The sequence below is a fragment of the Xenopus laevis genome, chromosome 9_10L (genome assembly GCF_017654675.1).
Source record: "Xenopus laevis strain J_2021 chromosome 9_10L, Xenopus_laevis_v10.1, whole genome shotgun sequence".
In the NCBI taxonomy this organism is placed as follows: domain Eukaryota; kingdom Metazoa; phylum Chordata; class Amphibia; order Anura; family Pipidae; genus Xenopus; species Xenopus laevis.
The window spans coordinates 46044446-46057674 of NC_054387.1; the positions used below are offsets into that span (position 1 = coordinate 46044446).

The following is a 13229-nucleotide window of genomic DNA, read 5'->3' on the forward strand; positions in this document are numbered from 1 at the left end:
TATTCTTTGTGGAGGGGAAACATCCTAGGAAACAGTGCAGGATTCCACAAAGATCATATTTGTTTAATGATAAGAGCAGAATATAGCAGCAGGGAGTCTGACCTTGTTAGTTCTGGAGGAACATCTGAGGCTTTCACTTTTCATCCTAGCAGGGTGCAACCAGGCAAAAAAAAAAGACGCACAACAAGCACATGAACACAGACGATATACTGCAGACACATGGTATACAGATACACATTGTAGAAAGACATGCTGTACTTGCTTGGCAGTATATTCTGACACAGCACTTCTTAAGTACACACTTTTATCGCTGCTCAGTGAATTGATGTCCAGCTTTTGTGCTGCTGTTGAATCCCACCCCAAGGGATTCTGGCAGTATAAGTTTAACAACAGCAGGATGGCCACAGGCTGCCATTACTGGGCCGGAATACTGCAGAACGATATACTAGCCTCCTCACGGATAATGTAGACACGGGTGTGTGCCCCATTTGTATGGAAGAACATTTCTGTAAATGATGCACAAGAAAACCTTGTATGGTACCCTGTCCCTCTTCTGTGCACCTCTGTATAAATCTGTAGTTAGAGTTATCTCACAATGATTTACTAGGGTGTTTTTCTTTGGTAAGCTGTATAACAAGGTGTAGTAGTCAGTGTAACATGGCTAAAATGTACCCAAGTTTCCTTTTAGGCAACAGTAGCTACATTTTAGGTCCCGCACCTACATATTCATATGTAGGCTGTTCTGTGTAGTGTAGATATTATTTAGTAACAAGCATTTTCTCCCTGTCCCTTAGTGCTGATCTAGTTCCAGGATTTCTTGATGACTATGCCTTCCTCATCCGAGGTTTACTGGACTTGTATGAAGCGTGTTTGGATGAATTTTACCTTGAATGGGCTGTCCAGCTTCAGGACAAGCAAGACCAACTCTTTTGGGACTCAAAAGGATCTGGTTATTTCTCTAGTGATGCCAGCGACTCAAGTATTCTCCTGCGTTTGAAGGATGGTGAGGCTTCCCTTGCTGATCTGTACCACTTTTTCAATCAGCAAAGATAACTTTAATTTGGTGCTTTTTTTTGGTTTTCAGCTCTATTTATTTTACTTCTTTGTCTGTTTCTTATTTGATTGCTTCTCTTTGGGATTGATTGTATTATATTATTGGGGATAATAAAACAGAAACCTACATTAGCAGTGGGGTAATAGTGTCTGGGAAGGAACAGTGACTGTGGGATAGCAGGTATAGTAGGGAGAGATGGTGCCTATAGTAACAGTGGGATAATAGTCTCTGGGAAGGGACTGTGACTGTGGGATAGCAGGTATAGTAGGGAGAGATGGTGTCTATAGTAACAGTGGGATAATAGTCTCTGGGAAGAGAGTGTGGCTGTGGGATAGCAGGTATAGTAGGGAGAGATGGTGCCTATAGTAACAGTGGGATAATAGTCTCTGGGAAGGGACTATGTCTGTGGGATAGCAGGTATAGTAGGGAGAGATGATGCCTATAATAACAGTGGGATAACAGTCTCTGGGAAGTGACTGTGGGATAGCTGGTATAGTATGGAGAGATTGTACTTATAGTAACAGTGGGATAATAGTCTCTGGGAAGGGACTGTGACTGTGGAATAGTAGGGAGAGATTGTACTTATAGTAACAGTGGGGTAATAGTCACTGGGAAGGGACTGTGGCTGTGGAATAGCAGGTATAGTAGGGAGACATGATGCCTATAGTAACAGTGGCGATAATAGGCTCTGGGAAGGGACTGTGGCTGTGGGATAGTATGTATAGTAAGGAGAGATGGTGTCTATAGTAGCATTGGGATAATAGTCTCTGGGAAGGGACTGTGGCTGTGAGATAGTAGGGAGAGATGGTGCTTATAGTAGCAGTGGGGGATAATAGTTTCTGGGAAGGGACTGTGACTGTGGGATAGCAGGTATAGTAGGGAGAGATTGTGCCTATAGTAACAGAGGGGTAATAGTCTCTGGGAAGGGACTGTGACTGTGGGATAGCAGGTATAGTAGGAAGAGATTGTGCCTATAGTAACAGTGGGATAATAGTCTCTGGGAAGGGACTTTGGTTGTGGAATAACATGTATAGTAGGGAGACTGGAGACTGTGTCTATAGTAGCAGTGGGATATAATAACATCTTGAAAGTATTCTATGGAATAGCAGCCTGCATAGTTAAGATGTAAATACATGTATGTGGTGTGTTATTGAGCTTCCTCCTTAGATGTTCACATCTGCAAAACGTAGAGCCGACTCTTTTGTGTGGACTTTATAATTACAGTTTTGCTAGTTGTGGGGAACTCATTTTTCTATCCTCGGTTCACTCTTTTCACATCGCCTTGCTCTAGACATGAGTTTCTTGTTCCTTTCAGCCTGTTCCAAGCCTGGCTCTCAGTTTTCCCTTTCTTTTCTCACAGATCAAGATGGAGCAGAGCCCAGCGGAAATTCAGTGTCTGTGGTTAACCTCCTGCGGCTGGCCTGTTACACTGGTCGTACGGAATTTATGGAGAGATCAGGCCAGATACTGGCTGCCTTCTCAGAACGGTTGCTTAAGGTCCCGGCCTCTCTTCCTGAGATGGTTCGAGGGAACATGATCTATCATCAAACAGTCAGACAGGTATAAAATAATTGCTGACATTTCTCAAGAGCAGCCCTGTGGCCAATAATAATGGTATATAAATTACGGGTGGAATCCAGTACACTATAAAAAAAAAAAATCTTTGTATAGATTTATTTATGCATATAAATATCAAAGTAAAACCTGATAGAATGTATGGGAAACAAGTAGATTATATGAGGCAATTGTTTACTTCCTTACTGTAGCTAGAGTTACATTATTGCATATGATGCATACCCACTTTGTATCATGAAATATATTGTAAAGGCCAAACAGTTGCATAAAACAATGACTGTCGGATAAATGTTTTATTCTTACAATATTCCATTTTAAATGTGTTATCTGCAGCACAAATCAGATTTTGGAGCTGTTCTATTGCTGCGCTGTTAGAAAAGCGGCTGTCCAGAGCTGGTGAGAAGTGGTATTGCAACGAATAATCTATAATGCTATTTTTCTGTAATTGTATCAACAGTCATAACAAATAAAGCATCTCACTGCACAATACAATACCCCTTGTATATTTAGCTGGAGGAGATAAGAACTGAGAATGTTGCTATTGATTACTTTTAAATGAAAGTTGCTACCAAAGTATCCCTTGTGGCTGCTCTGTGTGTGCAAACCATAAAATGGAAGGAATGGTAACTTGTCCGCCATCTTTATTCCCAGGTGGTGGTTTGTGGGAACAGAGACGATCCAAACACTAGACAACTGCTAGAAACTGCACAGAGCCTGTACGTCCCTAACAAGGTACAGCTTCATAACACCTCACTGTCTTCATTTCCCTGTGTGTGGGATATCGACCCAAGGCCTTTATATATGTCTTCCAGGGGTGTACCACTATTCAAAGCAGTCTCTGCAGGTGCTGGGGGACTTCACTAGGTATAGGGGGTCCAGTTTAATGCTGGACCTAATAGCCAGCCTTTCCCCTTTGATTTTTGTTTTGAATTTGAGGTGTGTTTCAGAGAGTGTCGATTGTACAGCGTTATTTCATCAGTCCCTGTGTGTGCAAGAAAAGTTATCAGTAATGTAAGTAGGGAGTGGCATTTTGTGTGCATGAGTAGAACCCGCTTATTGGGGGAGCATATAATATTATATATATATTTATGAGCTGGCTTCTCAAACTGACTTGTCTTAACACTTCCCTCCTTGTATTCTCATATTTTCTATCTCACCCCTTGCTCTGTCTCTCTCTCTCACCACTGTGTTTTTCTCATTGTCCCTCCTGTCATTTCTATTCTCATTATCACTTTTGCTCTTTGGGTCTTTTTTCCTCTGACATCTCCCTTCTCTCGTTCATTTTCATTCCTTAATACCAATTTGTGCATTTTGATTCTTTCCGCCTTCCCCCTGCTCCTTTTGTCGCCTTCTATTTATCTCTGCCTCTCTCTGATCTCTCGCTCTCGCCATCCTGCCATTTTGCAGCTGCCCTACTTTTTGCTGCTCCGGCAGCTGGTGCCTGTACCTCTGTTGCACAGCGCACGCTGTCAGGTAAATAGATTGTTCCGGCACTAATTACAGCTGTGAGTACATGTCTTTGCTGTTTACACCCAGCTCAGGACTGCACTCCCCACTCCCAAAGGAACCTGTTACTTTCTCCTGTTGGTGGCTTAAGGGGGAGTATGGGCATCTACGGGGGGCTTCAGGCCTGAGAGTGAACTGCATTCAGTTTCATATTGCTGGCATCCATCTCTCCACAAACAGGGCAAATAGATAATTTTTATTATATATACAGTATGCCTGCAACTTCTATCCTGTTGCTCACAGACTGTTATTCAAGAGGAAGGGATTGTTTAGATTGGCTTCTTTTGTAGCCCTACCACCACCATACAATACAATATACAATATTCACATGTACTGTATCTTCCTCTTATGGCTACCATTTAGCATTGTGGGAAACCCTACACTGTTGCAGGGCATTAATTACGCTAATACACTTTGTTTCTATATATAAATAAATGCGGTTTCCATAAAATTGCCAATATAAAACCACTGGGCTTTCTTGTCAAAGTACCTTTTTTTAATCCTTAGTGGTTCAAAATCATTCAGTGATATTACTTGATCTGATGAGATTCTAGCTATCTTTATAACAGAGCATTCTGTCACAGTGACACAGAACCTATCTGATCTCCATTGTAAGCAGCAGTCCTGTCCTGCTTTATGGCTGAGATTCTAGCTATCTTTATAACAGAGCATTCTGTCACAGTGGCACAGATCCTATCTGGTACATATTGTAAGCAGCAGTCCTGTCCTACTCTTCAGGCCCCTGGCACATAAGGGAATTCAAAAAAGTGTTGATATTGAGACAAAATAAAAGTGGAGATAAAAATGTCAGATTTCTCACAAAAAAATTTACAAACCTCCAGAATTTGTCTTTTAAACAGACAGTTTTTAGATTTTGTCTTTTGCACAACATTTTTTCTGAATTTGTCTTTAGCTTTTACTACACCTGTCAGTCAGCCATCAAATTAGAATTTTTGGGGGAGGGGTTTATTATACCTAGGAAAATCATACATCATTTTTTTCAGGATAACCTGGGCTTTCTAAATCTGCCTACATGTTTGCGTAATTCAACTTCTGTAACAAGATATAAGCAGGGCCAGATTTACATAGTGGGTGCCCCTAGGCCTACTGCCGTTCGTCGCTCCTGTCCCCTCCCCTTTCTTCCTGCAAATTTTCATCATCTGGACTGGAGCAATGGTAATCGGTGCATGGGAAATTTTAAAAATGATTGTATCTCCAGTGCATTTGAACCAATATGGGTTTGGTTGGGCAGCATGCTGCCCCCCTAAAATCCTGCCGCCCTAGGCCCGGGCCTAGGTGGCCTTTCCACAAATCCGGGCAAGCAAGGGACGTCGTTGCAAAGCAAAACCTTTTTGGTTCAATAGAAGTGTTGGTGTTGAGGTGGGTAACAAAAGGAGTGCTTTTAAGGCTTTCAAGTTAGCTGGGACAGCCCAATCATTTATAATGTACAAGGAGGCCAATAAATCATGAAAAAAAGCTATAAGGCAAGCTAAAATTTATATGTAAAAGGATGTTGCAGCAAGGAGTAAAAAGAATCCAAAATTATCTTTTAAATATGTTAATAGTAAAAAAAATTAAGCAGGAAGGGGTGGGACCTTTAAATATGTTAATTGTAAAAAAATTAAACAGGAAGGGGTGGGACCTTTAATATCAGCTGGTTGATTGGGAAAAAAAACACAGATTTTGAACTCATATTTTTCATCTGTCTACACAAATGAGGAACCAGTTAATGAAGGTTTCCTTCTTAATAGTCCCAATTCTAGTAATACAACTAATGATGCATGGTTTACACATGAGGAAATTCAAAAGAGACTAGAACATGTTAAGATAAACAAAGGTCAGGGGCCAGATGGTATTCATCCCAGGGTACTTAGCGAGCTTAGCTCTGTGACTGCCAAATTTTTTTACTTAATTTTTCAGGATTCTTTGAGGTTTGGTCTAGTGCAGAGAGACTGGCAAAATGCTAATGTGGTGCCTCTATTCAAAAAGGGATCCCTTTCTCAGCCTCAAAACTATAGGCCACTTAGTCTGACGTCAGTGGTAGGAAAGCTTTTCGAAGAGTTAATAAAGGATAAGATACTGGACTTCATAGCAAATCATAATACTATGAGTTTGTGCCAGCATGGTTTTATGCGTAATAGATCTTGCCAGACTAACTTAATTTCTTTTTATGAGAATGTAAGTAGAGACCTCGATTCTGGGATGGCAGTGGATGTGATTTACTTAGACTTTGCTAAAGCATTTGATACAGTGCCACACAAAAGGTTACTGGTTAAATTAAGGAATGTTGGCCTGGAACATACAGGTAGTATTTGTACCTGGATAGAGAACTGGCTAAAAGATAGACTACAAAGAGTGGTGGTAAATGGAACATTTTCTAATAGGACCAGTGTTGTTAGTGGAGTACTGCAGGGCTCTGTACTAGGTCCCTTGCTTTTCAACTTGTTTATTAATGACCTGGAGGTGGGCATTGAAAGTACCATTTCTATTTTTGCAGATGATACTAAATTGTGCAGAACTATAGGTTCCATGCAGGATGCTGCCACTTTGCAGAGTGATTTGTCTAAACTGGAAAACTGGGCAGCAAACTGGAAAATGAGGTTCAATGTTGATAAATTGAAAAAATTATTTTTGCACTTTGGCAAAAATAATATAAATGCAGGTTATACACTGAATGGCAGTGTGTTGGGAGTTTCTTTAAATGAGAAGGATCTTGGGGTTTTTGTAGATAACAAGTTGTCTAATTCTGGGCAGTGTCATTCTGTGGCTACTAAAACAAATAAAGTTCTGTCTTGCATAAAAAGGGCATTAACTCAAGGGATGAAAACATAATTATGCCTCTTTATAGGTCCCTGGTAAGGCCTCATCTGGAGTATGCAGTGCAGTTTTGGACTCCAGTCCTTAAGAGGGATATAAATGAGCTGGAGAGAGTGCAGAGACTAAGTGCAACTAAACTGGTTAGAGGGATGGAAGACTTAACTTTTGAGGGTAGACTGTCAAGGTTGGGGTTGTTTTCTCTGGAAAAAAGGCTCTTGCAAGGGGACATGATTACACTTTACAAGTACATTAGAGGACATTATAGACAAATAGCAGGGGACCTTTTTACCCATAAAGAGGATCACCGTACCAGAGGACACCCCTTCAGACTAGAAGAAAAGAACTTTCATTTGAAGCAACGTAGGGGGTTCTTCACAGTCAGGACAGTGAGGTTGTGGAATGCACTGCCGGGTGATGTTGTGATGGCTGATTCAGTTAATGCCTTTAAGAATGGCTTGGATGATTTTTTGGACAGACATAATATCAAAGGCTATTGTGATACTAAACTCTATAGTTAGTATAGGTATGGGTATATAGAATTTAATGAAAAGTAGAGAGGGGTGTGTGTATGGATGCTGGGTTTTCATTTGGAGGGGTTAAACTCAATGGACTTTGTCTTTTTTCAACCCGATTTAACTATGTAACTATGTAAAACTAGTAAAATAATCTAAGTTTGAGTTAAAAACTTTTCACATTTTATAAAATATACTTTTTTTGTTTAATCAGTGTTAACTTGTTTTGTTAATGGAGCTTTTACACCTATAGGGTAAAGGTGGCCATACACGGGCCGATAAAAGCTGCCGACAGACTGTGTCGGCAGCTTATTGGCCCGTGTATGGGGGCCCCCGACGGGCTTCCCCGATCGAGATCTGGCCGAAAGTCGGCCAGATCTCGATCGGATGGGTTTAAAAATCCCGTCGGATCGCGGCCGCATCTGTTCGTTGATGCGGTCCCGCAATCCGACCGCCCGTTTGCCGAATGCTAGGATCCAATCGTTGGGCCCTAGGGCCCACGATCGGATCTGCCCGATATTGCCCACCTCAAGGTGGGCATATCGGAGGGAGATCCGCTCGTTTGGCTACATCGCCAAACGAGCGGATCTTTCCATGTATGGCCACCTTTAGACAGAAACCTGTGTCCTGACTATAAAATGCTAATCCCTATTAATATGCTAATTATTCCCAATGGGGCACCTACAAGAGGTATGAAGTGAAGATTGGGAGAACCAAAACAGAGCAAGTTATTTTAGAATTGATCTGACACATGGGGAAAAGTTATACTGAGCTTTGATCCATTTTTAAAATGTCAGTAGAAAATGTCGTTTAAAATTTCGTTTTTGCACCATTTTTATGTAGTTTGAAAGACAACTTCATAAAAGTGTCTGTAAACTGTCTTTCACTAAAAAATGAAAAGTGGAGGTTGAGTCGGAATTCAGGCAGATTTTCTGTTTGTGAATATGGAGAAAGAAATCATTCCAGTTTACCAGCACTATTACTCCAAAAATGGGCTCTCTCCACTTTTGTGAATTCCACCCATAGTGTTTTCTCAGATGGTGTAAAAATGCTGGCAGAGAATAGGCTGATCTTTTCTCATGTCTGTGCGATGTGATGTGACAGGAAGGAATGTGATCCCCCTGTTATTGGACACATGCAAGCTGAGAATGGTCCAGTGCTTACAATGGTCCAGTGCACAGGGCAGCTCTAACAATGACATGATATACATTAACAATTTACAATTGATCTTTATTTTCCTTTCACTTCAACCTTTCTATTGAGCTTGAAATGTAAAATTCTGCCTGACTGGTCACCGGGTCTGCCATATTAGCTGTTTTTCTCTCTGTTCAATACATTGTCCTTCACATTTTCCATTCTGATATTTAAGGCACGGCTTTGTAGCTAACGCAATTTTGACGGTATCAGCACAGAAAAAGATATATATATACATAATGAAAAGTACTTATGTGAATTCTCATAGAAATGAATTTCAAATGTAGAATTCAATTTAAAATGTCACATTAAGCCCCGGTGATGTATTGGAACAACTTTATTATTATTTATGTAAAGAGGGATGTTACCGCATGCTGTTTGTTTCGGGAACAGTCTGTATTTTGCATTAGTCCCGCTTTGTTAATTTGGCCGTGCACTCATCTCTCTTCCTTATCCTTCTACCTCCCTTCTCTTTCCTTCAAACACTTGTTCTATTCAGAAGCTGTGTCCCTTTCCTTTTCCCATCCTCTCTGTAAAAACATCCCATTCTCTCTGTCTTTCTTTTCCCCACTCTCTCTCTTTCTCTCCCCCTGTCCTTTGCCAGTGTCAGGTGCATTTATCTAGCTGCCTCTCTGGGTAAGGATTAACACAACTGACCCACTTCTGAGACAGAGCCTGTTTGTTGTATGAATAGTTGTGTTAGCAGCAGGGAACAGGGCGCTCCGATGCCACAATTAATAAATGAGCGTCCTGTGAACAGCTGCGTCAGCCCCTGATCTGTCCGACCTGAGCCCAGTCGGAAGAGAAGGCAATGAACCAGAATCCGACGGGAGACAAAAGAAATCAAACAAAGTGGAAAGCTTCATTCTAATTCAATTTCCTGGTTATTTTAGATTTCTCTCCCCCCCCCCCCAACCTGGGTAATAGGAATCAGTCTCCTAATTATCTGCATCCCTCAGGGGATTGCAGGGGACTTCATGTGAGGTTTAGGATTATATGCTTTGTGTACAATACCCAGTCATGCAACAGCGATCCCAAGTGCCAGACCTCGTAATCTCTTATAATAGAAATCTCAGTCTGAAGATCAAGTGAGAGGGTAATGATCTCCTTGCTGGAACATGGTCTTAAGGATTATCTCTTCATGTTATTATTTGTTAATCGTTAATGAAATTGTTCATTCATGTGCCCCCAGGAGGAGTGGATCACCAAGACAATGATAAGAAGGAGGTGCAGCAAAGCATTATTCAGTAGACCAGAGCAAACCTTGTGCACATACACACAGCAGAGACACACGCTTAGATTCGGGGAGATTAGTCACCCATTGACATATCTCCTCTTCTTCGGTGCGACTAATCTCCCCAAACTGCCTCCCGCTGGCTAGAACATAAATCACCAGTGGGATGACAATTGGTGCTCTGCGTGTGATTAGCGCCAGCGATTTTTCATTTTAGCCGGTGCAGAGTGAGGGAAGGCGTTTGGGGAAAAATACCCAGTTTGGCCTTACCCTTACAGAACATTTGTTTTTTAGATGGGTTCAGTGACCCCCCATTTGAAAGCTGGAAAGAGTCAGAAGAAGAAGGCAAATAATTCAAAAACTTGTGCACATTAGGGATGCACCGAATCCACTATTTTGGATTCGGCCGAACTCCCGAATCCTTCGCGAAAGATTCTGCCGAATACAAACCAAATCCTAATTTGCATATTCAAATTAGGGGTGGGAAGGGGAAAACATTTTTCATGCAATTTCCCTCCCCGACCCTAATGTGCATATGCAAATTACTTTCCAGTTGCATATGCAAATTAGGATTCGGTTCTGCCGGGAAGAAGGATTCGGCTTAATCCTGCTGGAAGAGGCCGAATCCTGGATTCACTGCATCCCTAGAAAAAATAATTCAAAAACTATAGAAAAAAATGTAGGCCAATTGAAAAGTTGCTTACAATTAGCTGTTCTATAACACTAAAAGTTAACTTAAAGGGGAACTATTGCAAAAATGAAAATTTAATATAAGCTTCCTCATACTGAAATAAGAAACTTTCTAAATACAATCAATTAAAAAAATCTGCATCCTTTCTGAAATAATCAAGTTTATCTTCACCATCCCTCTCTCAGCATCTGTTTCTCTTCATTTTGTCTTCATGCAGCAGTTGGGTGTCAGATGAATGTTCCAATATATCTTATAGGAGAGGGGGCTCCCTTTCCTAGCAGATGAAGTAGAGCTCAATTAACATAATTTACATGAAGTGGATTATTGTTCTCTCTGTGGTTTGGCTTTAATACTCTACAGCAGGGGTCCCCAACTTTTTTTTTACCTGTGAGCTACATTCAAATATAAAAAGTTGGGGGGCAACACAAGCATCACCAGGGATGCCAAAGGACTGGTGACTAATGACGGTCATTGGCTATTTGACAGCCCCTATATGGACTGGCAGCCTACAGGAGGCTCTGATTGGCAGTACACTTTCCTCCAATCCTGGAATTTAAAAAGAAGCACCTGCTTTGAGGCAACTGAAAGCAACATCCATTGTGTTTGTGAGTAACATGTTGCCACTGGTTGGGGACCACTGCTCTACAGTGTTGCATGTTTTCTTAGGCTTTTCTTCCTTCTCCTCCTGAGCCCAAATGAGGGGGTAATCAGAGATACTCATGGCCATGTTTTTTTCCCACCACCTTTCCCCTAGAATTACATCTTTTTTTTTTTTTACTATTAACATAGGTAAATCCCAGCAAGGCAAAAGCTACGGGCCCAAAAAATTAGATTAGTGTTCAAGGAGCAGCCTCTCAAGAATTGACCTAGAGAGAATACAGCTAATAAAGATCAGTACAGCATTATCTGCTGATGAGAAATAAACCAATCTCGTTTGTTTATTAGGATTATTACTAACTGGAGAGAGGGATTCCAGCTATCTGTAGTCTCCACTAAAGCCACCACTTTTCATCTATTCAGTTTCTCCCTACTCCCCTGTGCTCTCTTTATGTCTTCGCATACATTGTCCTTTATTGCTTGGTCTTCTTGTTCTCCAGATTCTCCTGTTTCCATTGTAAGGAGAACACATATCGTGTCTGTTAATTCTCTGCCCCTTAATTGTTTAAGAATAATTACAAAAAATGTCATAACACACAGAGCCGGCAGCGCACACCTTATCTGCCTGTGTGGTGCTGCCTCTGCAGACAGACACTAACACACAATGAATTATGCTGTGGAGATCTGAGAGCGCCTAAGTAATTAATCACAAAGCTGGACTCCAAAACAAAGGCCGGCAGAACCGCAGAGTGAGAGAAAGCAAAAACAAGGTACAAAGGCAGGGACTCCGGTCTTCTGAACACACAGTGTGGCAAGAGCAAAATCTGTTGGTGGAGACAATTGGAGTTTAAGTGATCCCTGATCTGATAATTCACTTCAAAATGAAAGCAATGAGAGCTAAAAAGTATAATGAGAGCAGACACTGCCATACAGGACCATTAAACCACCTGATGAAACTTTCAGTATTTGTCACAGTCTGCTGGTACGGCAGCTCTATCATGAACTAGTTTTTCTTGGCACAGTACTCTTATTCTGTTTGGCTATGAAATAGACCTCATTTGAGCTACAGTGACATAGACACCTGTATTTTTTATGTCCATGGACAGATTTACCACCTGTGCTACCTTGAGTTTTTATTTATTTATTGTGATGCCTTTCAGAGGTGTCGTTAAGGGTCCAAAGGGGTCTACTGCCCTGTGCCCCAGATATTGTTGGGGCTTGCATAGCCAGAAGAAGGGGGAAATGGCAAGTTTAGTAAGGTAAGATGTAGGAGACACTATGACAGTAGGGTAAGATGGGGCCGAAAGGCAAGATGGAGACAGTTGGGTGAGATGATCATTGTAGGGTAAGATGGCGACAGCATGGTGAAAGTAAGGAAGGATGATGGCAGTAAGGTGAGATTAAGTAGGGTATGATGGCAACAGAAGGGTGAAATGGTGAAAGTAGGTTAAGAAGTAACAGGCAAGATATTGACAGTTGTTGATATGAAAGCTGTATGGTATGATGGTGACAGTTGGGTGAGATGGTGATAGTAGGGTATGGCTTGAAGGACCATGAGTTGCACAGCGCTACTTATTGTGGGGATTTAACCAAGTCTGTATTTCTCCAGCTCCCACCGCTGCAAAATATAGTCCTGATGCCCCACAAGACAGCTCTGTGTCCTGTGTGCCTAATGGATGCCATTGGCATGAAACAAACAGGAGTGATAAATGTATCCCTGCCACATTCAGGAAAATTATTTTATGTTAAAGGTGCCACAAAGCACTGCTCTCATTGGCCCTGACTTTCAATTGAATCTAGGTGCGGTGATGTGTATGCTTTGGAGCAACTCGCCAAGCAAATGAGACCAGTATAGGCCTAGGCCATGAATAGGGTCATCAAGTACAGTTCATAAGCAGTCGTTTCCATTATTTGACTGATGCTTGTAGGAGAATTGCAGGCTTATATCAGACCCAGGCAGTACTTTAAGAGCAGGCAACCTTCTCAAGTATGCAGTAGGGTGGGTCGGCCCGATACCCACTGGTCGGGTGGATTCAGACCGACTTCAGC

At 41.6% G+C, this 13229-nt stretch overlaps 1 protein-coding gene across 3 annotated transcripts in view; it reads left to right on the forward strand.

Annotated features, from left to right (window-relative positions):
* Positions 1–13229, forward strand: part of LOC108701095 (spermatogenesis-associated protein 20) — a 36341-nt gene that overhangs the window by 14735 nt on the left and 8377 nt on the right. For all 3 annotated transcript variants that reach the window (XM_018235295.2, XM_041577379.1, XM_018235297.2), the window contains 3 exons: positions 795–1003; positions 2415–2614; positions 3281–3361. In XM_018235295.2, the coding sequence (XP_018090784.1) occupies positions 795–1003; positions 2415–2614; positions 3281–3361 (490 nt within the window). The remainder of the gene's footprint in view (positions 1–794; positions 1004–2414; positions 2615–3280; positions 3362–13229) is intronic.